At 32.7% G+C, this 25,994-nt stretch overlaps 1 protein-coding gene across 2 annotated transcripts in view; it reads left to right on the forward strand.

The window, feature by feature from the left end:
- LOC118743027 (putative inorganic phosphate cotransporter) overlaps positions 1-25,994 on the forward strand; it is a 32,283-nt gene that overhangs the window by 4,106 nt on the left and 2,183 nt on the right. Inside the window, exons 1-2 of one of the 2 annotated variants that reach the window (XM_036475494.1) lie at positions 17,712-17,901; positions 25,686-25,825. In XM_036475494.1, coding sequence (XP_036331387.1) covers positions 17,868-17,901; positions 25,686-25,825 — 174 coding nt within the window. In that variant the 5' untranslated portion in view covers positions 17,712-17,867. Of the gene's footprint in view, positions 1-17,711; positions 17,902-25,685; positions 25,826-25,994 lie in introns of those variants that run through there. The other variant, XM_036475493.1, reaches the window with a different exon arrangement.

Consider the following 25,994-nt stretch of genomic DNA (forward strand, 5'->3'; position numbering starts at 1 on the left):
AAAAAAAAAGTCGTACCACACCCAAAAAAAATTTAACTTTAGTAGCTTCAATAGTTGTTTGAATGCAGACGGTAAGTTATCAGTAGTCAAAGCACATGCAAAAAACATATATATGTATGCTAGGGTGGTTCAAAAATAAAGTGAAAATCGATATTTTGAAATAAGGAGACCGCTATTTTTTATTTTGAAATCGCTTAATAATTAAATGTGCCGTGTGTTTAAAGTTTTCCATGTATTTTATGTTTAAGTGTGGCGAAAATATATATATATGTATATACGTAAATTTGCTATGAAGTCGTTAAAATAAATATTCTTTGATCAACAAAAAATATTTCTCTTCAAAAATCTTCCATCAATAGAATTCTGATGCAAATTTAACTCAAACATTTTTTTAAGTTATTTTTTTAGACATGCGTAACGGGGTTACGAACAAATAAAATGAATAATTCTTGTAAATAAGGGATAAGATTATTGGTCATGAAAGAGTAGTTAGCCAAATTTTTATGTTAAATATGCATAATAGATAATAATATTGTTTTGAAGGGTAATATTTTCATTTGATCCAAAAACATTAATGTTCGACAACAAAATTTTTTTTCCCCACAAGGAATATATGAAAAATTTCAAAGGCCGGCGGCATTGTTAAATGTTAGCCAATTTCAAAATGAAAAAATATGGATATCTTTATTTTTCATATTCTTCAGTTCTGGGGAGGTGGCTGGAAAAAAAATCTCCACCACCTTAATGTAGTAAAAATATGACATAAATAATAGGATAAAAAATACCGCATGTATGTACACAAATATTTATGAATTATAGTGTGTTAATAGGAAGACAGAAAGGTATTTTAATGAGGAGTACAGCGTCGAAAGCTGTCAACAATTTTTTTCGTTTTCATTTTAGGAAATTCGGTTTGCGTCTACAAACGGGCATATATGAAAATTTACATATATACATACATACATATTTTGTGCGTTGATTGATATGTACACTTGCGGTCAGCTGATTAAGTTAAGTGACATTTCGACCGATTTTGGCTATTTTTCTTTTATTTATTTCATTTTTGTTATTTATTTTTTTATAAAAGCCTAGCACCTTACATATATTGCCAGCACCATATAAAAACACATTTCAAACTTTGTATACAAATTCAACAAACTTTACCAATTACACGCAAAAATTTCAAAATTTTTATTCAGAATTTCCAGAAAATTTTTAGTGCAAATTTCAAGACGCCAGAAAACTGCGTTCCTTTTTAATAATTTTTTTAGCTAACGGTTGTTCGACAATTTCTTTTATATCGCATCGCAATTGGTACTTTTTTTTTTGATTAATTTGATTTTTTATAATTTCTGTACCAAGCTTCCATTTATTAAAATTATTTCGAAACTTCTCTATGTAATTCCCTCCCATAATAGAGAGCAGCTAGCTCACTTTAAATCTCAGTGGTGATTTACAAAATGCTCAAATCAAATAATAAGCTGTTAAGGTTTTATAGGGAAAGCCCCTCCGAAAATTCCAAAAATCATTTAAAATCGTGTTGTGTTAGTTATTTCGCGAAATCATTTATTGAAAAATTAAGGCTCCAGTGAGTTATCAACACTAAATTTCGGTTTTGAACCACTGTGCAACGCCCGACAGCTGCTCAGCGTGAAAGCTTCTCTTTTGAATGGAGTACTTCACGCTACTGGAAACAAATTAGTATACAGTATTCCTCGCTTAATTGACCCCCGTTTAATAGATTTCCTCGCACAATATTAAATTTAAATTGCTTTTATTCCTTATATCCGTTTAAAGTTAAAAATATTGTATAAATATCATTCAAAAAATTTAATAAACATTTAAAATGCGAACGGTCCAATTAAACGAGTATCGGATCCAGTAAACGCGGGCTTTATAGATTTATGGGGTTACAGGGGATCTACATACAAACGATTAATTCCTTTCTGAGACAAGTGGGATCTATATTGATCAGGTCCTTGCAACTAAAACTTCATTCAAGTGTAATTGATTTGTTAAATTTTCGATCACGTATGTATGTTTTTAAAATGTGCATGCAAATAAATGTAAATGTACAGTTACTAAATATAAAACTGTCACTCACGCGAAATTGATACAGTGCAAATATTCGCCAACCAACGGAAGTACAACTGCAAATGTTAATTACGCTAAATATTATTATCAACAGAGCGTGTTTTGAGTGGCAGGCAAATGCTAATGAACCCACGCACAGAAGTATGTAGGTATGTATATAAAACCATAGACAGACGGCAGCGTTGATATAGATTAAGTACTGGTGTTAATGCTCGTTTTCGATGACAGCACTGATCAAAATGCAGAGAATTGCATTCACCATATCTACTAATGAGGAAAGGAATTCAATTTTATGCTGAATTCGCTGCCATCGATGAGGCTAGTATTGCATTGTCTCTGTGCTCTATGTTCTCTGAGCAAATATGTAAGTATGTAAGTAAGTAAGCGAAGCAAACGAGTTTGGCATCCGCCGTAGCCGAGTGATAAGAACTAAGTACTAAAACTCATTGAGACCCAGGTTCGATTGCCACTCTGAGCTATTATTAAAAATCGTCTTTAATTTTTTATTAATAATTTAATTTGTTTTATTATTTTTTAATGTTATTTCAAAAAATTATTTCGAGTTAATTTAATTTATTAGAGCTAATTTTATTGAAAATATCGCAACAACTATTATTACGTTAAAATAAAAATAAAAGTGATAACTGAATGAGCTAACAAAATGTTGCTGGATTCGAATTCAGCACCTCTCCGCTCGCTCAATCTGCAATACTGCCGTTAATGCGTATTAAGGTTGCCGTCTGTCTATGCTATAAATATTTGTATGTAGGTACTTATATAACTTGTATGCATTTAAATATTGTCACACGAAGCGCATATACATACGTACCTATTTACACATGTACGGTATATATTTATTTTAATAAATGTTTTGATTAATAAATTTCCATAAATATTCCGACATACTACTTTTACAGCTTGACTGTTAATATTTACATATATCTGACTGCTAACCGTTCATTGTACTTTATCATTATAATATAAACAATAAATGTCAACAATAACATAAAATGCTTGTCAACAAAGAATGTCAACCAAGTTGTAACAAGTTGTCGCCGACAGTTGTACTGCACAACGATCAATGATCATTGCAAAGATAATCAATCAGAATTTAGACAGCACGTGGTCCTAATCGATAAGATTTGTGCGCTGAACTACACTCAGAAAAAAGCATTTCCTAAACACAGGAAACCAGTTTCCTTATTTTAGAGTAACTCTTTGTTTTGAATTTTGTCAGTGCTGTTAAGACAAAGTTAATTGCTTACTTAATTGTTGTTAATTGTTACTGCTTCTGGTTCTGAGATCGCAGGTTCGAGTCCGGTTGAAGGTGGTTAGAGTAAGGTAAGTCAATTATTTCAATTTAAATATAAATTACAAATTGTAAAATTTATTTCATATATGAAAAAACCATAAAACATAAATTAGATAAATATTTATTTAATACAATTTAAAAATTTACAATTAAAAAAATAAAAATAAAATAAAAAATATTAAAAAAAAAAATATTCCTCCTCTGGGACTCGAACCTTGCTTCTCTCCACTAGCACTCTAGAGCTTTGCTCTGTCGGCCATTGCCACTGTTTGAGCGCCACGAGCAAAATTACATACTTATTTCTTTCAAGGGGGATGAAATGGCAAGTAAAGTTTTCCTAAAAACTAAGGAATTGTGTCTTCCTTGAGTCAAATCGTTTACTCATATTAACAGATAATTAGACATGTAATTGGAGCCATTTCAAAGTAATATTTCCTTAGAATAATATACTTTTTTCCTAACATCAAAGAATCACTTCTCTGAGTGTAGTTACAAAAATTGTTATCAACATATGCTAAATAGTAAGATGATTAACGATGAAAACTGTTTTTATAAACGATGCTGAGAAATAAACACTTCGCGCGCAAGTTGAAGCGAAGTGCAGTTTGTTAACATAGACTTAGTCGTAGCAGAACAACAACAACCAAAGTGCTGCTTAGGAAGCGAGTTCTCTCAAACATGAGGGTCGTTTTTCACCCACCGTCACTGGACTTTGTGGCAAATGCCTGTAATGTAGCCCTCAAGGCCTCCTGCCCAAGTATCCTCGCGAAGTGCAAAAATAAATCTCTCTAGTGGAATCCTGAGATTTCAGCCCCGGGGAAAAATGGCCGGAGAATTTTGAAACCATCCTCTCGAGTTTCCCAAGGAGGCCAAAAAAGGTCAAAACGCAAATCTTTGCAGAACTTCTGCAACAAAATGGAAGAAAACTCTGAAGCCAACAGCCTGCAAAAAGTTTCGTCGAATTCTCTCTATCCAGAAGCATAGCTTTCGTGTAGCGAAATGTTGGATATCCTTGTGAGCAATAACTTCACGGTATGCTCCTTCGAAACTTTGCCTGACCCAGACCACTTGTCCCTCGACAACACCGTTAGGGGCATCGTAAATTATGATAGGGTGGTATGGGCTATAATGCGCTTTCAACCTTAAAAGTATCAAGGGAACCTTCAATAATGTCAATCTAGAATCAGTTGTGCAGCAGGGACTGGTGGATTTCGCTGTGCTCTTACTCGAAAAAAAAGAGATTTTGATATCAGAATAAGGGGCGGCTCAATAACTCGTTGACTGTCGTATTGCCGATGAGCTGGTAAGGAGAGGGGCTGAAACATCCAAAGTGAAATGTTCTCAAGACGAGGACATAGGTATGTACTTCTAACCTACTTTAAACGCAGATTTGAGGCTGAACTCCTCGAGCAGGTAAATACGTAATTACCAAATGGGCTGTGGCAACTACCCGCCATATTTACTACGAGGTAAATTTGGCCAAAAGTTGATGTGAAGCGATATATAACGCTCACATTGAGCGCTGTTCTCTCAGGTTAGTAGTCGAGGGTAGTAACCGACCACTGCCTTATGGGTACACATGGAAAGACGTTGCGATACCCAACCAACGGTTTTTGTGGCAGCTGCGAAGTCCCGTCGTAGCCAAGATGCGCAACGACTTCCCCAACTTTCACTTTTTAGATTGCTTAGCCGACCTGTGCAATTTTGTATTTTATGTGCTTTATAAAACGAACTCGGTGGTTAAATTTCTATGGAAATGGCTTCTGGCACTGGTTTCTCAACGGGATTTTTCAGCCAACGTGTGCTTCCCTGCTCTAGCACCTAACCTAACCTAACAACCAAAAGGCTCTAAAAATTACTTATTTTAGAAACCCATTCAGGTCTGGACTGTTTTTAACAATAAATTCCAGTTGCCAAAGGACTCCGAATGACCTGTGAATTTATATTTCAGATAATATAACTATAATAATTTTCGTGTCACATTTCGAACGACAAACCAGAAATCCTATTTCTCTGGGTCTTACAGCCTTCACTGGAGTGGCGTACGTGTACGACTTTAGATCTTCCATTGGGCAAGTTCTAATTGCTCCTGTAGTCTCACGGCGCCTGCCTAGTTTGAAGTGATTTTACTAATTCTATAACGCTGTTCACCAGACCAGGGAACGGTAACATAAGATGGGACATGACGAAAGTATACTTATTTACAACGCCATTTTTCTTTAGTTTTTACTATATATTTGTTTAGAAATTCACCTTGGTATCTGATATGATTCCCAAATACTTCGACTAAGGTTTAGTCGGGAAGACTCCATAGTTTATTGAAAGCTAAATTTAAGTGCGACCTCCTCCGATTACATCCGATTGTACAGCTTGTTGTTTAATACTGAGCCAACAATGAAAAGGTGAAAAAGCCTTTGAACTAGAAGAACTAAGCCTCTTCTTTCCTCCACTGAAGAACTATTTTTCAAAGTAGAGTAGTAAGCCACATAATCCAGATGTGGATTGCGTTTAATTTATGTAGTTACTTTACTGTGGACTTTGAACCTTACCGTAAATGTATACAGGAAGCAAATTCGAAAGCAGTTATAGAGGGTCACTGTGCTGCTCGTAACTTGCACTAAAGTCGGTCTTCAGGCAGTGAACTCATAAGACATAACGGTTTGAACAACCGACGTAACCATGCAGTGAATTTTAGGCTGTTTAAGAAATCTTACTTTACTTAAAGCCACCTTCCAGGTGATGACGGCTTTTGTGGAACAGTTCTCGAGGCTCCGTCTTTTCCCAGAATATAATTTAGGTGGGTCTGCTTAATTGAATCCATTCTAAAAGGCTTACCCAAGAAAGTGCTTCGCTGCTTGCCTTTGAGAAAGGCTTTAGTATTTAGCAATGCAAATAAATTTCAGTATGCAATAAGAAATATTTAATATTAACCTCGAATAAATACCTAAAAAAGGCAGATTTTTATGCATAAAAGAACAAGCTATAGCAGAACTCCTTTAAAGGGAGTAGCGAAAGCAGAAGCCTTTAAACTTTTGCAACTGTACATAAAAAATAAACGAGAGAGAAAGGAATGAAAAGTCGAAGCGCTCCTGGCCTTAGGAATGCCTTTTGAATTACTTTTAGCTTGTAAATTTACCTATTGGGCTGCCTGGAGTTATACCGAAATTTACATTCCACCTATAGTCTTTTATATAGATGTGTATGTAAAAAGCATAAGCAGAAAACGGAAAAACTAGTACAGCATTTGCACAGTTATAATAAGGCTGTACTGCGAATGTGGCATTACAATTAACTATATCATTAAGGTCGATATATTAATTACTAATTTATTAATTTTTTATACCCGCATGAGCACGTATAAGATAATATAACAATTTACATACAAACTTGAACATAAAAATGCAATTGTCATTTAAAGTATAACATATTACATTAACATATGTATATATGTATATAAATATATATACTTCTCCTCCAAAGTCGGCGTGATTCTAGAACGAATTGGTAATTTATGCCGAAGGTTAAGAGATGGCGCCGTATATAAATATCTATGTAGTATGTATGTTGATACTACGGCCTTAATACATTCCGATATACATTATAGATACTTTATTGCTAGTATTTATTTTTTTACAGCATAAAAATATATATCGTTACCTAAAGGTGAAAAGGTGCCAAGTCCATTTTTTGAAATTGTCCCGGAGAGACGAAAAATCGATGTAGTTTCGCATTATCTGTCATTCTGCATCAAAAACTAAATTTTGAAAAAAGCAGACTTGGCACTTTTTCCGCCAAAACGAAAAAAAACGAATCCAAACAAATATTTGAAAAGCTATAAACAAATTTTCACCAAATTAATTTTTTTTTAATCTTAGAAAAATTTTGAATATGTACGTGAATAGATCATCACATTTTTTGCATACCCTAAATTTTTCTAAGAAAAATGTTTATTTTGGAAAAATTTTTTAATTTAATTTTTCATTTTGGGGGAACCTTACAATTCTTTTCAACTAGTTTTAATTATGTAACATTTATTAACTGGAACAGCTGGAACTGCAATTTGCACTAGAAAAATTTTATATAAACATTAGGGCGGGTCAATTTCTGTGGGATATTCTTTTTCCTATGCGCGTATAGCACAGTAAGATTCTACGTGTAATTCTAAGCAAATTTTCCGAAGTAACCATGGGCCTAAGATCCATTCGGAGTTTGCCAAATTGCGAGAATAGGTTTCTTAGCATTTCGCGGTAGTGTCGTAAAAAAGTGCTTAAATTATGTATAAAAAGATGCTTTAGGCGTTTTCTTGGTATTTCTTCATTTATATTTTTCTTAAGACTCACACCACAGGGCGCAAAAATGAACATCTTAACATTTTCTTCTACATCTATTTTCGCCATTGGACAAATTTCCTCTTGATTTTAGACTAATGGTTTCTTCAATAAATTTGCTTAGAATTACTCATAGAATCCTCCCATGCTATACGCGCATAGTGAAAAAATTGACTCGCCCTAACAAACATATCAAAAGTCTAAGATCGTGCTCAACTGGTCTCTTCCTAATTTTTTAAGCTTTCATTAAAAAAATAAAAATAAAAATTTAATAAAATGTCTCATGAAATTAAGGCTCCAGTGAATTATGAACATTAAATTCCGGTTTCGAACCACTGTGCATCGGCTTTATACTTACATACATACATAGCAATAATTAAGGAGTAGATATGTATGGATGAAATTTTTTTCATTTCAAAAGACTCTAAACAAATATTTGTCGCAATGCTCAACGACACAAGTTCTTTCATCGTTAGCCTAGCGACAATTATAACTTTTACTGAATGTTAAAATTCCTAACTCTTCTCTTCTTAATAAAATTTCTTCTCCTTAATTTATTTATATTAAATGCATATTAAGTTGCGCGTGCCCTACAACGCTAGAATAAATAAATAAATATGTAGAAGCCACCCTCGCACATCTGCTCACTCGAAACGCCTGGTAGTGCCAAGTCAAACAACGAAAGGGAAATTCAATTATTCGATTTTTACATAAAACTTATGTATGTACATAAATGTGCATTTTTCACATAATTACACTTACATATATTTATTTGACGACGCTGTAAGATCACTGGAAGCGTGAAGCGCTAGTCATAAAGAGCGCGTCTGCTCTTTTCCCCACTCTCGACCCTTCACTTTGCAAAAAAAAATAAAATAAAAGCACAGAAATAAACACCAACAAAAAACCCAATGAAACTCATGTGTAATTACGCTTGGCTGCGCTATTGGTTTAATTAGATTTAATGTTTGATTTTTAAGTAACTACTATGCAATTATAGTTAGCTTGCTTTGTGTTTATTTTCTCGCCTCGTTGTTGCTTTTATTCACATGTGCTAAAAGTTATATTGTATTTATGTATGTAACTTTTTTTTTTTGTTTATAAGGCAAACATTTGCTTTGTGCACTGTAGCGGGCATGAAAGCCAACTGTAACTAGCCGCCTGTCTGTTAATCATTGGCTTTTTAAGAAAAAAGCTTCTGCTACAAACAGCAGTGATAAGACGCAATCGAAAGCTCCTTTAACTTGTTTACTGTTAGTTTGGGAGCTTTCCATTTGAAAAGCTTTTGAGCAGAACTTTAAACGTATTATAATTTAAAAGTTTAAGGTTGCCAGATTCAAAGTGAGCTAACTCAAAATTCAGATCGCGAAATATAACTGCTTGAAGATCCTACAGATTCAGCGCAATTAATACAAACAAAGGTATAACAGTGGTTTTTTAGTTAGTGTATATAAGAAGAAGCATAATTTCATTTATGCAAAAAGATTGTTACAAGTTTTTTCGAGTTGATCGAACTCGCCCTCTATTTTAGTAGTATACCGTTTATTTTAGGCAATTTTTTTTATTAAAAAACTTTTTTTTTTTGCGAGCGCTAAGGAAAGGAAGGAAGAAGATAGAGGGCTGAAATTTTCCAAAAACTTGTTTTTTGCGACTTTATAAAAACGAAAGTTGGATACTTAAACAAATCTTTGAAGTTAATGCATTTAAACAAATTATATCAGTGCCGACGAGAGTAACGAATACGTCTGCAACGAGTTAATCGGCTATGTAGTATCAAATTCGCTTACCACAGCATTTAAAATAGCAGCGGACTATAAAATAGGTAAGGATACAATCAGTGTTGCCGTTGAGAATTTTAAGAAAGTCGCAAAAAAGGGATAATTGAGGAAAGAAAGGGTCACCATATTATCCATGCCTTTCTTTACTAGTAAAATAATAAATCTGAGATCCAAATTAAAAATCAAATTTACATGTATTATAAAGTCTTTTCGCTGCTAAAACGTCTCGCGGTTGAATTTAAAAAGAAAATAGCTGGACAGGCTCTGCACAAAACAGCGTTGCAAACGTACAGAGAAATCGAGTTTCTGCAAGAAGAGTTGCATTTCCTTTAAAAAATTTAGGCGATGAATGTTGTCGTACTTACAAGAGAAAATATTTTTTAATAACATGGTTCTATTAATATTTCCTAAAAAAAAATTTCTGTCAAACGGGTCAAAAGTCGCACATAATTCTGGAAAAGGGTCAAAAAATCAAAATTGTCAAAAAGTCGGTTCAAAGGGCATTGACTCCTAACAAGGGTCAAATTGTCCCATTAGTCGCACAACGGCAACACTGTACAATCACTCAACGATAGCTAAGAAAATTATTGTTGTTCAAAAAATAAGAAAAAAGTAACACTGTTATATGCGACGGAGTCTCTCCTCCAATGCAAAAACAACACGGAATTGACTGTCGTTTACATTGAAGCTGTAGCATACGTCGCAAGGTGCCAGGAATTTTAAGCCTTGCGCCGGTAACCGCATTTTTGGGAAAGCGGTGATGCCAGCTTTTTTCCTTACGAGAACATCAACCAGCCGGGCAGAGGCAGTCTCCCGATTAAACTTTCTAGCTTTTATTAGCTTTGAGAAATCAATCTGAATAGATAGATAGACAAGGTTAACATAAGGTGATATCACGTACATACATACATACATACATACTTAGAAGATTACTAAACCGTGGGCCAAAACAATGTGCCACTCCCTCTAAGAAGTACATATGTAACACGGCTAAGGTAAACTAAAACACAAACAAATGCGAGTGTAAGCAAGCATACATAAATACCTTATGTACATTAGTGTGTGTATATAATAAAATTGATAACGAATTTATTTGGCATCTTCTAAATATCAGCGAAAAATATTAAAATTAAATGCTTTCCTGAGAAGCTATAAAAATTCGACAATTCGAGTCGAAAGTACAAAATAGCAAGTGTTTTAAGAAAATTAAGTAACTGATTTTAGTCGTTTTTGGTATTACTATAAACTTGTAATTCAGAAACAAAAACATTGTATAATTAATCGCGATCTAGGCTTAAAAAATTAAGTGGAATTAAACGTTTTTGCGAAAAAAGCTTGAAATAATAAACATTGCGGTTCATACATATATATGTAGATCAGTGATGTGGCGAATATTTGCATTCGCATTCGTTATGCGAAAGATTCGCATCATTTTACGCATTCGCATCCGACATTCGAATTCGCATCAAATGATACGTATGTTTTGCGAATGCGAATGTGTACATGGGCAGAGAGTACACTATAATATTGTTAAAATTGCGCTAAGTCTGTCTAACCAGGGTGTGGAGAATAACCGGCTTTTAGGTTCAGGCGCTAAACGGTTAAGTTGCATATCAAGCAACATTGATGGACCTTCAAAAGTACTGCTTAAAGTCTTATAAGCAACCTAGAAATAATTTTAGATTCCTCCAGCGAAAGCGAAGGCTCGGTTGTAGAATCTGTAGATATTAAAAAATGTGAAATTAAAGCTCAACTAAAGGCCTATATTAAAGAAAAACGAGCTTATCTCGGTGAAAATCCTCTCGATGGGTGGAAAACATGGGAGAAAAGGCAGCAAAAGTACTTTTTTTTGAAGATAATATTCCACTTTTGAACTTTGACTACTAGATTAAAACACAGTATAAGTTAAGCACTCGTGCAATGTTCTAATAATTTGCAAAATTTTTAAGTATAAAAAACGAAGACTTAAGTTGATTATAGCTTTTTTAATGTTATTCCTAACATTCGCATTCGCATTCGCACATGTGAAAAATATGACATTCGAACATCCCTAATATAGGTTTATGTATTTTGTGTTTTCTACGTTTAATAACCATTATGGAAGTGTCTTAAAATATGGTCATTGCAAATATATCTGTGTTAGGAACTATGTGGAAGGTATGGCTTGACCTAAAGCTCAAGAAATATCAGTAAAAAGTCACCGCTTTGATTTGAAATAATTTATTTGGTGCGATGCTAGAAAACGAATTTGTCAGACTTCTACCGCGACTGAAATAGAGGCAATCTATTTTTGTAATAAAATTTTTTTTTTATAAGATTATACATATAAATAAAATATTTATACGTACGAAAATATATAGAGGTCAGCAAATGGCCTTACGCGTGGCATGATTGAAGTACATATGTACATACATAAATACGAAGCATTCCATCAAAAGGGGTACATATATTTTCGTCTTTCGACTAACTAGGAAATTTACTTTAAATGAAAAATTAGCACACAAATTGAGGAACAACGAAAAATCATTTACCGCTCTTTCAGCGGGAATGTATTTTAAATATTTAATTTTGCAAGGAAATCGCTGTTTCAATTAATTTTACCTAATTATATATTATATATATATATATATATATGTGTATATTATATATTTATTTTTGCCAGCATTTTTACAATATATATTTTACAAATTTTTCGCAACATTCGACAATTTGTAGTTATTTTTTTGTCATGAGCTCTGAATCAAAAGCACCGACAAATTCATTAATGATGTCAATGAGAGAGCTAAAGGCAGATTCCTGCAGTAGACATCCCGCTCTGTGGCCCTTAAGTTAGGGTAGTTGTACTTATTTACATACATACGTACATACATGTGTATATTGATATGAAATAACTATAAACAAGTCCATTAGCGCCTTCATTAGAAAATTTTTATAAGCAAATAAATCTTGCTATTATTTAATTAGGTGGATTTTCCTCAGTCGTGTCAACAACCTCAAAACACAGCTTACCAGCTAAGTACTTAGCAACAAATTACGTTCAAATATTCTTACATACTTACTAGCAGTTGTAAATATATATGTAATCGTATGTGAAACATGCAATGCGCACTGGAACGATGGCGATCCCCGAGGTGATGATTATTATAAAATATTGGTAAATACGCGGCGTGCTTCACTGCGTCTTAAACGTAGTTTTGTGCTGTTTGATACCCGTATAGCAATATTCAATGTATCTTATCAATTAAATTCAGTTAACATTTTCAAATAGATGGAAACCTTCAGCAAAAATCTTTTCGGCAGTAAGGCTCCGTAACTCTCTTTCTTTTGACATCCATAGTACTACTTACTTAAGGTGGCAACTCTCTACTTTTTTCACTTTCTATATTTTAAGTTAGACCTCTAGCAATACATCGGTGAAAACTGCATTCAATTCCATGCATTAGTTTTCGAGTGATGCGCGTACAAACATACATACAAACAGACAGACAGACAGACAGAAATTCTAAAAATTATTGATCTGGCTTCGGCTGCTCTAATAAAGACGCCCCATATACATTTTTCTTTAAAATTAACAATTTTTAGATCTCGGCCTGTATCGGCCGCTGTGGTGTAGTCGTAAGCAGTGCGCACTCAGCCGCGCCTGGGTTCAAGCCCTGGTCAAAGCAACATCGCAAAAAAATGCAGAAAAAAGATTTTTTCTTAACAGCGGTCGTCCCTCGGCAGGCAATGGCAGACCTGTGGGTGCATTTCTGCCATGAAAGACAGCTTCTCATAAAAATACAATCACCGTTCGGAGTCGGCGTAACCCTGTAGGTCCCTCCGCTTTGTGTGACAATATCAAGACGCTTGCCACAAATCGGAGGAGAAGCTCGGCCAAACACTAACGTATGTACATATGTGCGAGCGCCAATCTATTATTATTCATTATTTATATGTAAATATACCAATATACTTTTTTAATCCATTAAATAAGTATGGGAATGACCAGCAAATCCTAGAAGTAAAATAAAATGTTGTCAATCAGATTTTTGAACTCCACGCACTTTATGGCATATTTAAGTATGTATATATATATATATAAGTCTTTACTAATAAAACTCATTTATACAAATTGATATGTATATACATAAGTATAAGCATAGATGGTCCTAAAGGAACAGTTTAACCTATACAATAACATTTTTTTTTTTTTTTTAAATCTCAGACACAATTACAAATTATTTCGAAAATTTCGAATGAACGTTGGAGCCCAACGGTGCAAATGCCGAGCAGCAATGGGTCACTACTGCAACACCTCGAAGATTTTTTTTTCGGTGCGCTCGGAATATGAAGTGGAAAGGCAGTCAAAGTGTTTTTGGTTATCTTGTCTTTGAAGGGAAACCTCTTAAATTGAGTTTGTACCGCATGTACATGGCATGGTGGCATGTACATTAGAGCAGCCAAAGAAAAAAAATCCAGGAACGCGACTGGAAACTGACTCAAATTTTAGTATTTTTTGTGATAATGCCGCGTCGATCGTTTATTTTTCCCATGGGAATAACATGCAAGAAAATTATTTTTTTCATTTTGAATCAATATAATTTTCTAGGAGCGATCAAAACGTTCGAAACTATAAGAACACATTAATTATATGCCATTTAAATATTTCGTAGTCGCAGATATTTAAAATTCCTAGTTTATCATTTTTAATCGGTTTTATTTCTCTGTTAGGGTAAAATCAAGCGATTACAAAAAAAAAATTCTGAATATAGATCTAATATCTTCTTCTTTTTTGGCGCTGTAACAAGCTATGTACCTATGAAACACTTTACCCAGTATGTCTGGTAGGGATATTTTTATACATAAAAACATATGTACATACTTGTGTATGTATGAGTATATAAGATGTGGATTACAAACGTTCAATGTTCATTTGCATACAGACATCTAAGAACGGGTACTAAGGAAATGCTGTAAAAGTGTCATTCTCATCGAACAATGTTATCAGGATTTCATTGAACTGCATACTCAGTGAAATATGTATGTATGTATGTGAAAGTCGCTCCTTATACATACATATATCTGCTTACATATATGTATATATGTATGAATGTATGTATGTACATTCATACGTGCACGTTAAGTTATTAATACTTTTAATAAGTATATCCAAAGCATTATTTTCGATTATTTATCTACGTTCTGCTGAATAGAACAGATAGCTTATAATTAATAGAGCTACATACATAAGTACTTGTTGCCGCTAAAAAGGCGTGTCCTCTACATTATAAATTTATATAACCACACGTGTATAGCTATTTGGTGGGCTTGTCGCCGATTTGTAAATATGTATGTATACTTGTATATTAACCAAACACTCGTTTCTTTTGTGTAGTTATAAATAATTAATGTTCATATTTACATATATGTATACCCAGCGAATTGGACTGTCTCCAGATCCCTGCTAACTGGCCGCTTTGCTGAAGACGGAATTTTTTTTGGTACTTATTTATGCTAAATAAATTGTTTCGGGAGCGTATTGAAAAAGTCAGGCACAATGTTACAGGGAAGTTTTGGCCTTTTAAGATTTACTTTGAATGCTAATTTGGAAGCAATTCATCGTTCTCCTACACTTGTTTTTAAATTAACGACACAAATATGAACGCACTTTTAAAAATTCCAGTTAAAATTTGCGCATATAAAGAGAGGTAACCAGTTTCCTCTCCTAATGTGTGCAAATTTACACGCCGTGCTTATTAAATTAAACACTGTCTGTTTAATTTTACATACCATATGTGTGGCGCAGAACAAATCACAAAATTATTTATTGAACTCTAAACACTTATCGTTCACAATTTCACAGTTTACACGTAAAATTTTTAAAAATTGCTCTAACAATTTCTGATTTTTGAAAAAAAAGGTCCACTCCAATGTACATATCCGCACATACGAGGACCTTCGGTCGGATAAAGTACAAGCGCTTCGGTAGAAGCAACTCCATGTATGCATATCGATCTCAAGGAGGTTAACCTAATGCGCCTTATTTCGATTCAGAATAGCGACGTTCCACATAATTAAGCTGCATAGTTTCCGGAAAGCTTAGGCTATTGGTCAATAATGATGGCCCACGAGCCATCTCTCTCTTCTTCCCTGTATACAGTTTGAAACCCACTGAAGGTCAGTCATGAATTAGTCAGGTTGTTGCCAGTTTTCTTATAAGGCTGTCTTTTGTCAGAGATTAATGTGCATTCATCAGCAGTAAGCGTGCGTGGCATCACTTTGCCCTATTCACTTCATTGATTGGCGGCCGCTGATAATGAACGGCATCTCAATACATACATACTGCATATTTATGGTTAGTATAGTATGGAAAGGGCGTAACTCACATCGTCGCTGAAATACAAAAAGTCGTAACTAACACAAAATCCAAAATTCACATTTTGGTTGATTATGATGCATTTCATCGAATTATAATTCCCCACATCGTTGTATGCAATAAATCAATTTAGTTAGTTGTGTTCTTTTTGCATTTCAGCGACGATGTGAAATATGTATGTAGCTATACACTGATAAGACGACCGGTAGCGTCCAGCAATCTACATGGCAGGGTGAAATGGAGCGCGCCTGTCTGTACATTACTTTATGTACACATATGTGTTTGTGTACTTGCATCTACCCTGCAGGGAAAGCTACTACTAGAAGAGATAGACCCATTAAAATTTATACTTATACGATCAGAATGTCGAAGAAATTAAAAATAATTGTTTTTTACTTAATTCAATTTTTATCCCATAAGTATTTCTTTACATATGTTTTTTTAATGAAATTAGATTTTCAAATTTATATTTTATTTTTAAATGGAAATAACTAATCATACTAACTTAATATTAATAGATTGACGCTTACACATAACGCATACCTAGATTTAAAGTGAGCTAACTCAAAATTCAGAGAGTGAGATTTAACTGCTGGTGTATTCTACAGATTCAACACAAATAATACAAAAACAGGTATAACAGTAGTTTTTTAGTTAATGTATATAATCGCGAACAAAAAAAAATATTTCCATTTATTGGATGTAAGTTCTATGAATTGACTTATGCAAAAAAGTCGCCCAAAATTTGTTTGAGTTGATCGTACTTTAGTTCTATGTGTGCGATCGATATATTAGTGTTTGATGTTGTCACACAAAGGGGAGTGACCTACAGATTCACGCTGACTACGAACGGTGTTTGTATTTTTATGAGAAGCAGTTTTTTATGCTATAAATACACTCGGAAGTTTGCCATTGCCTGCCGAGGGCGACCGCTCTCAGAATTTTTTGTTTTTTATTTTTTGATGTTGTATTGAACCGGGCTGGAACCCTGCAGAATGATAGCGCGCACTGCTAACCACTGCACGCTAACATTGATTTAATTTGCAAAATATTAACCACCTCTACAGCCGACATTTGCAATAAAAGCAATTAATTGCGTTTTATTTTTGAGTTTAAAAATTCAGAAGCAGATGTCGCTAATCGCATAAGTACATACTTCGAAATGGTCGAACTGGCTTTAGCTCAGAATTACTAGTTAATGAACTGGTATTTTTACCGACTAGTTTAGTTTTTCACTGCAGGGTATCAATAGGGTGTATATGTACGTAGCCATTTGTGCGCGCGTGTATGTTTGTAGGCACTTGCAGTAGGAAATTTATAAATTCGTAAAAAAGTGGCATTTATGTAGGTGTCAAAACATTAATGAAAAAGAAAACAAAAAAGCAAAAAAAAAAAATAAAAAACAAAAATATAAATGAAAATGAAAATAAAAACATGCTCTAGTCTAATCTTACTCAAATAATTAATATTATTTCTTTAGTTTGATTTAATTTCGCTCTTCAGGTTATAACCTTACTGCCGGCTATCACTTCGTTAGAGAAGCGTAGTCAGTAGTCAGTCTGTCAATCAAAGTGTAGGCATACACAATAGTAAATAGACAATAAAATATTAAACATTTATGCATACATACACACGGACATACATACATATGTATATTTAAGCAAAGAAAATAATAGAAATTTTCTATAATGCAAGTAAATATGTACGTAAAAGCATATACATACATACATACATATAGTCTTATACATACACTAATAAATACATATGCTTGTATGTATGTATGCATAGATGTGCGCTTGTCTTTGCGACCGCTTTATAGGTTGTTGATTTTCGCTCACTGGCTTGGCCTATCGAATATCGATCAGTGTGATCAGTTTGAGTGCAGGTCTTGTGCGGATTGGTTGTGTAAATGCATTAACTTAAATTCCGATTAGACAGTGCCTTCACTTTTGGAAAATAACAATCAAACAAATTAGGAGGGAATATTTAAATCCAACAATATGCCGAAAAATCGACGCTTCGATAGTGTAAATGGTATGAGTTGCATGTATACATATGTACAAATGCATGTACTTACATATGTAGATAGTGAATAAGATATTAGTAAAATAATAATAATAATAGATAACATTTATGTTAACCGAAAATAAAAAAAATAAAAAATTGAAAAATTTTTAAAAACTTTAAAAAAGTATCAATTTGACAATTATAAAATAATAATAATAAGGAAAAGTAAATTTCCATGTAGTTAAAATAATAAATAAATTAAATTGAAAACTCTTTTATACAAAACACACAATTTTTTATCAAAAACGGCAAAAAAAAAACTTAAGGACTAAAAACCAACAACCATATAAGCAAATGTAAATAGCAAAAAAACCGTTGCTCTTTCTTAATTGTAAATACATACATAGTTGGGTTAACAAATGGAAAAGTGTAAACAGCAACAGCAGTTTACATTGCGAACATTGGCTTTATAATCCGAAGTTGCTGGTCCAAGCAGCCAAATAGCAGCCAACACTTCTACCATGTGTAAATTATTGTTGTTAGTTCCCAATATTTTTCTTTAAAAATGGCCTAAAGTCCAATAAAATTGTTGTTTTTTGGTGATGCGCATCAATGTCGGGAAAAAACAATATAAATCGAACTATGACACTTTTTCTGTAAAGCATTTAATCTTTGAATTTACAGACAATATTTTAAATTTAAATTAATCGCAAGTTTGGTTCAATTTACCTTTTTATTAAAAGCTTAGTAAAATCATAAAAACTTTAAAACTTAAAAAGTTGTATCAAAAATCCACAGTTAAATGTAGTATAAATTTTTGAGTTTTCCGAAATTTGTATTCGTTTTTTTTTTTGAATTAAAGCATGTTTCTTTGCAAAAAATTCTGCTAAATTTTGAATAATGAAATGAAAATGCGCTATGACCAGACACGTAAATACTCGTGCATACATGGCGTATGAGCAACATTCTGCTGCTGATATTTCCATACAAACAAATCAATTCGCATTTTCACTTGACAATTCACAATATTATTTGTCCATCGCTTTTCTTCCTTAGTATCTAGCTTAATTTTTTTTGAAAAATAACAGGAACAGTGCAAACTTAAAATTAAAATATCTAGGAAAAATTACCAAATCTATAGAAAATACCGCATACAGGTCCATAATCTGCGTTTTAAAATTAAGTCGGAGTAAGTCGGCATTTTTGTAATAATTAAAAATTTTAAACCTTCCCTATAGTGCTATTAAACAATTCTGAAATATTTCAAGCACAAAAACTTTTCATAGTAAAGTAAATAATATGGGTTTAAATGTGCTGCTTAGCAAATCGAGCGAAAAAGGTATGTAGTATGTTAATTATGTTCAGTAATTTGCCCAGCGAAGAATGCGACCAGTTGAGATTGAATGCGGTATCTCTTGCACGTAATATGCGACTAATAACATATTTGAACTCTTTGTAAGATATTAATATGGGACTAACTGCTTCCCTTTGCAGCGAAACGGGTTTTAAAAGCAATTAAAAAAAATAAAGAAATAAATAAAAATTGTAGGCAGATTCAAAACGAGGAGCCACACGAATACTGTGAATTCTCCCTTATACTTTATATATATCATTTAATCGTTAATTGGGCCCTTAAGAAATTAGTCGAGCAATAATTGATCTCCAATTGTACCTGCATTATACCCGCATGAGATAAGTTGTGACTAGCTAGCGCTCAATTATGGGTCACGGAAACTAATTCGTGACTAGTCTCTATGGAGATCAGTCGCATAATTTTTCGCAGGTTTACTGCGGAATGGGACTTTCCGTATTGAGCAAATGCACTTGGCTGTTTTCCAATAACCAATACGCGTTTCGAACTCTGGAATTAGAACACTCAACTGTAGTCAGACTTGAATTGCTCAATGCAGCTAATAAATTCTTAGCTTTGAAAATCATTTCAGTGAAAGAGCGGTATGCTTTGCAGTCAATCACATACATACATGTTCATATTTTTTTTTCAGACCTTTTGCTAACAAAAACGTTCTGCCATAAAACGAGTCAAGAATTTTGCTTGATTATTCCAGGCTCAGGTCTGAGTTAAGCCGTGTATATCGCATGCAGGCAGCGTCATCTGGGTTCACCGTTCCTGGCCGACCTTAGGGAGGTGGTTTCAAATACTGACACAAGGTGAAGTGGTTCATCAGGGCCTCCTATCTATGACCTATGTGTGCCACTAAGGCGGCAGCCACTTCAACCTACCTTCCGACTCTGGTACTAATTTACTAAAGTACTAACTATGCCCTCATATATACTGCAAACAGGCGCGTCATTCTGACAATATTAAGAAAGTGAAACGTTAATGACAATAACAGCTTTCAAAAATACTATTTTTAAGCAAACATCTTTTGCCTGTTTTAATTCGTTTGGATGCAAATGCTCCCCCTGCAGTGGATATTCAAAACACTTGTCAGTAACAATGTTAAGTGTTATCCTTTTGTGGGTTCTTTGTTTATATTTATACACAATAAATGTAAACAAACTAAATGTTAATATTAACGTAAAAGTTTGTTTTTCTTTACATTGTAAATTTTTAGTATACTTTTCGTTAGGCATGAGTGACTACATTCATTCTTATGCGATACGTATTCCTTAATTTACGTATATTTTCTAAATTTAGTATCAATTTCAACGTCTCGATAGCAGAGAAACGCTTGGCGCCTCTCTGCCTTGTTGAGTAAAAACCCTTGAAAGTTAGAACTACCAGTTATGGCCTAGCGTTCGAGAATAAGCACCTATGTATATTGTATGTACTTAGTCTACGGTAGCGTGTGCAGCTACTACCGTAAATAAGATAAAAAGTGTGTTATCAATTTTTTTTTCATAATTGTTTACACATACGCTATACTAATTGAAATTAAAAGATTTTTAAAGTCATTTTTAGATGATAACAAAAAAAAAACCTTTACATTTCAGTTGTTTTATTTAATAACTATTTATTATAGTGTCCAGTGTTGCCATAAATTTTTGAGCCGACCGGCTAAATTTATTTCAATTTTATATAACACAGTCCGATATGAAAATTTTTTTCCGAGATATTCTGCCCATTTCTGATATATTTTAGGTCGCTGAATTTCTAAAAATTAAAACTTATGAAAACTATCGGCGAAAAAGGCGTATTTTTTTTTTTTTTGCAAAACGGCTAACAAATCGGCTGCTGGCTAAATTGAATTTTCTCCCGCTGTTTGCTATCGCAACCGGCTAAGTCTAGCCGGAAAACGGGCAACACCATAAGTGTGTAGAGCTAAGAGGCTAAAAAATTTTCGGTGAGTCATTTGTGTGATTTGCAATTTAAAAATTTAGTACTAAGGAGCCCGCTAAAGCTCAGAATGAGAAAGGGCCTTAAATTATTAAACCTTAAGTATAAAACAAATTCCTTTACAGTTCTGTATACGAAATTAGTCTCCTAAAAAGTTAGCAAGTTCCGAAATATGTAGTCCCAAAATTTATGAAGCCCTGAAACGTCCCAAGAAAATCCCTGGGGATCCTGAAAAATATAACACTAGTAATCCCGAATAGTCTATAAAAAGTAAGAAAAGTTCCATAAAAGTTCACGTAGTTCTTAAAAGAATCGCGCATAGGAAAATGCGAAGATTCCCGAGAAACCACGAAAATAATCGCAGGGAAATCGTAAAAAAATGTCGCCGTACATTTTGAGGCCAAATTGTTTTTGTAAAGCAAATTAGAAAATAATTTTTTTTTGCCCCTTTTAACATATTTTCCTATACCTTCGGCTTTTATAGTCACATCTTAAGGTTTGATATATCGATGTTTTCATCTCGAGGAGAACATTTTTTTGTTTCAAATTTCATTGAGCGCAAGGACCGCGTTCTATGTATCAACCAGATCTTAATTTCTATCACACTAGCGTACCATCCTAAAGTAAGTAAATTAAAGCTTTCCAAAAATCATTATAAGTAATTTTGCTAAGGAAGTTTTTTGATTATTTCTGTTGTACTAATTAAACCAGTTTTTTATTGCCGAATGTATGTAGGTGTGACTGAAAAATGTAAATGAAAAGGTTCGGTAAAAAAAAAATTATTTTCGAAATTATCTCGCAAAAATACTTAAGACTCAGGGGGGTAAGGCGACGTTTTTTTTTGTTTGTTGTCAAATATAAAGTTATTTAAGTATGCGCATCACTGGATACATACGTATCATACATACATACATACATATGTATTACAATTTATTTTTTTTTCTGCGAAGTCACTATTGGGGCAAACAAGTTCAACAACTGCTACTACTTTTATACTAAGTAATTACGTAGTTTGATTTTGATTATTTTACAAGAAGCAATCAAGTGCGCAACTAAATTACTACGTATATAATGCATACATATACATACATGTAAAGATGTATTTTTGTAGGAATATATGGAGATGATATGTAGTCGTTTGTATGAGCTCATCTATGTTAAAAAGTATATTAACTTTTTGAACAATACACATATAATTAAGAACAACATTATGTATAAAACTGCGACTTAGGTAATAATAACTTTTCACATATTTAGTCGGTTATTTTTGCGGTTTCCAATAATAATTATTCTTTATACTCAGAAAAGAAATTTAGTAAGTGCATCTTCCGCTCTTAAAAAAAAAAATTCCAAGTATTGTTTACAAATTGTTGCTGTGGTGAACACTTCTATTAAATTTTCATATATAAAATATGTACATACATATGTATGTCCACAATTGCGGCTTTCGCTTCGCATTGCTTGTAATTTCATCATCGCTACTAACTAAATAATTTGCTTCCCTGATATTGTTTACAATCAATTACTGCAATAAACTAGTTTTAAGCTTATTGACGAAGCGTTAAAATATGTATTATAAAATAACTTGTAAAATTAGACTGAAATATTTGTTCTATGCAACTGCGAAGTAAACGTATAAATATTTGCATAAATTTTTCGTTATATCTACATATGATCCAATCGCATAACTACTATAGAATTATAAGCCCAGCGGTGAAAAGCAATGTATGTACGTATGTAACTGGTAGCTTACATTAGGATAGATTCAAAATTTTTTTGCGATGTGGGCGACGTAATAGACATAGACAACAGAGGAATTGCACTGAGTAAAAATCAAGAATATAATTTAATAGTACAAAATTTTCATTTCATCCTTCAGTGGCGCTAAGTTCAAACCAATTAATTTACTGCATTAATAAATACATATGTATTATACTACTGGGTATATTAGTCATGATGCTTTTTTACATAATGTCACATGCTACATGCGTTTTACACCAGTTTAAAATGCAAATATTGGCATCTATTACATATGCACCCGTTTGAATACATAATTAGGTAATAAGGTGTGACCGATTACCTCTGAAGTTAATTGTTTTTAGTTATGTACATATATTTGCCTTTTCACTTTTAGCCAATACCAACTTCTAGGCATTACAAATAGATAGATTTGTACATTAGAGTGGTCCTTAAAAGATTCAACATTCAAATTTTGTTATGGTACACCCTTTTATTTTGCTCTACGCTCAAATAAAGACATCCACGAAAGTTTATAAATTAAAAGAGAAAGAAAAATTAAAAGAATTCAATTTCGTAAAAGAATCGAAGTTTGCACAGTTTATTTTATTTTAGAAAATTCAGCAAAATATCGGATGAGATCTTTAATCATTATATGAAATTTCTCTACAACCCAGAATACTGTGAAAAAATGGTTTGCCTGGTAACCACTGAATATTAGGATGCCGCACAAAAAAAGTTTATAATTTCGCATAAAATTCGGTAAAACTTTATAACTCTCACCAAAATAGCTTTCCCCAGGTCAATGCAATTCGTGACTAGAGTACTTCGAAAATACTTTTAAGTTTTTTTTGTTTATTTTTTAATTTTTAAACCTGTCAACATGTTAGCTGATTGCTTCACTGGAAGATCACGGTGGTAATTTCTTTTAAAACTTCAGCCAAAATATTTCGAAAGAGTAGTAAGATTTGCATTAGCTGGACTGAAAAACCCTCTTAAAATTAAGTTTCTCATGAACAAAATTCCGCAGCGCCAGCTCAAACTGATAAATTGAACACCTTATGATCTTTTAAGTTTATTGCTTCCCGAAAAGAAAAAAAGTCTAATCTAATTGTTATATATGGATGTATGTGTGTTTTTTTATTTTTCTAAGTTCAACGAGAAAAGAAATTTTCAATATAAAAATACCTATAAAATGTTAAACTTAAAGAGACACGTTTGAATTCTCGAGTTTGCCTCCTATCAACAAGCTTGAGTTATCACTCAAGTTCGCTCTGAGGTATTTCATTGAACTTACTTCTACTGGTAGTCAGTCATGCACTTTATGCGAGCCATAATTAAGTTACTAAAGTGCAATATGTACACTCACAAGCTTATCCACAGAGAATTCACAGAGCACACAATCAGTTCTAGGGCCTTGGCTTGTGTATGCTCGTCACTTTACTATTTTAATTCATTGTAAAAAAAAATAAAAAAATCTGTAGTCAGTGGAAGATTTCAACAGCCTCTGTTGCAGTTCTTTTTGATTGATTTACTTAATACTAAAAATAGCATCTATGCTAAAGTGTTGAGCTTATTTTTTTGACACCGGTTCAGAGTACTGCGTATTCAGATTTCGGTCTTTCTTAAAAGGTATATTAGTCCAAAATTTCCCATTTTTTATAAAGCAGAAAAACAGTCTCTAAGCACATAAATCACATGTCAAATAATCACAAATAATGAACCAGCCTTTGTTAAAGGGTAATCATATCAGCTGTGATATCCGATAGGTGGCGCAGGAGTCGAGATATTTGAAAATCTCGTATTTATAGTCCTTTTTGGTTGATATTTAGAACGTATATTAACTACATGAAAAGGAATAACTCCACTAAAAATTTTGCCGATAGGTGGCGCATACATTTGGTATTTATGGTCCGATTTCGTTTATATTTAGGAAGCTTGCCTTAAAAATATTTGTTTTTACAATTAACTTATTTGAATGTTATTTAATTTAATTTTTATTTTTGCTTTATTATATTATATTTAATTTAATTTTATTTTATTATTTCTTTTTATTTAATTTTATTTTTTTATATTTATTTTGTTTCATTTTATTTTGTTTTATTTTACTTTACTTTAGTTAATGTTGTTTTATTTAATTTTATTTATTTAAAGTTAGTTTGCTTAATTTATCTCATTTCATACTTTTTGTTAAAGTTTTATTTTTATTTTTTATTCGTTTTTTTTTGTGATTGCATTTTACTTGATTTAATTTAAATATATTTTTTACTTTTTATTTTATTTCATGTTTTGTTATATTTTGTGGAATTTTTCTTAATCTTATTTTATACATATAACTAAATAATGTATATAACTATTATAGTTAACTTGTTTGCTTTTTTTATTTAACTTAGTTTAGTTGAATTTGATCTATGTGATTTTGTTGCATTTTTAGTTTTTTGTATTCTTTAATTTAAATTATTTTACTATATTTCTATAATTTTATAATCTAGTTATATTTTTATTTACTATACTTTTTTTCTTTTCTTTACTTTGATTCAATTTACTTATACTTCACTTTGAATGTATTTTTCTACAATTTATTTAATTCTACTTATTTCACTTTATTTTCTTTAATATCTTTATTCTTTTTTTAATAATTTTCACTTCATTTTATTATATTTTTCTTTGGTTACTTTAATTTGATTTTCTTCTATTTTATTTCGTTTTATTGTTTACATAATGCAGTAAAAATAACATTCCAATAATTTTTTCTTCTAATCTTCTCCGCTTTTAGGTTGCCTGGGTATGGGCATTCGTCATTTTGAAGCCTTCCTCATGTTCCTCGGCCTCTCTGTTGCCTATTCGTTGCGTGTCAACTTATCGGTGGCCATTGTTGCTATGACTGACAAAGAATCCGCCAATCCAGATTTCGAGGTGAGTATTCCATATGTACGTATAAAAGGGTGCTTCAAAAAAAAGTGCGGGTTTTTCGAACAAAATAATACAATTTATGTCTTTTTGGACCTCCGCCAAAACATATCGGAAACAGATTAAGATTTACGTGAGCTATACCAATTTGAAAATACATCAAAAACTCCCATTA

The sequence above is a fragment of the Rhagoletis pomonella genome, unplaced genomic scaffold (genome assembly GCF_013731165.1).
Source record: "Rhagoletis pomonella isolate Grant_MI unplaced genomic scaffold, Rhpom_1.0 Rhpom_scaffold_00007, whole genome shotgun sequence".
NCBI classification, from domain to species: Eukaryota; Metazoa; Arthropoda; class Insecta; order Diptera; family Tephritidae; genus Rhagoletis; species Rhagoletis pomonella.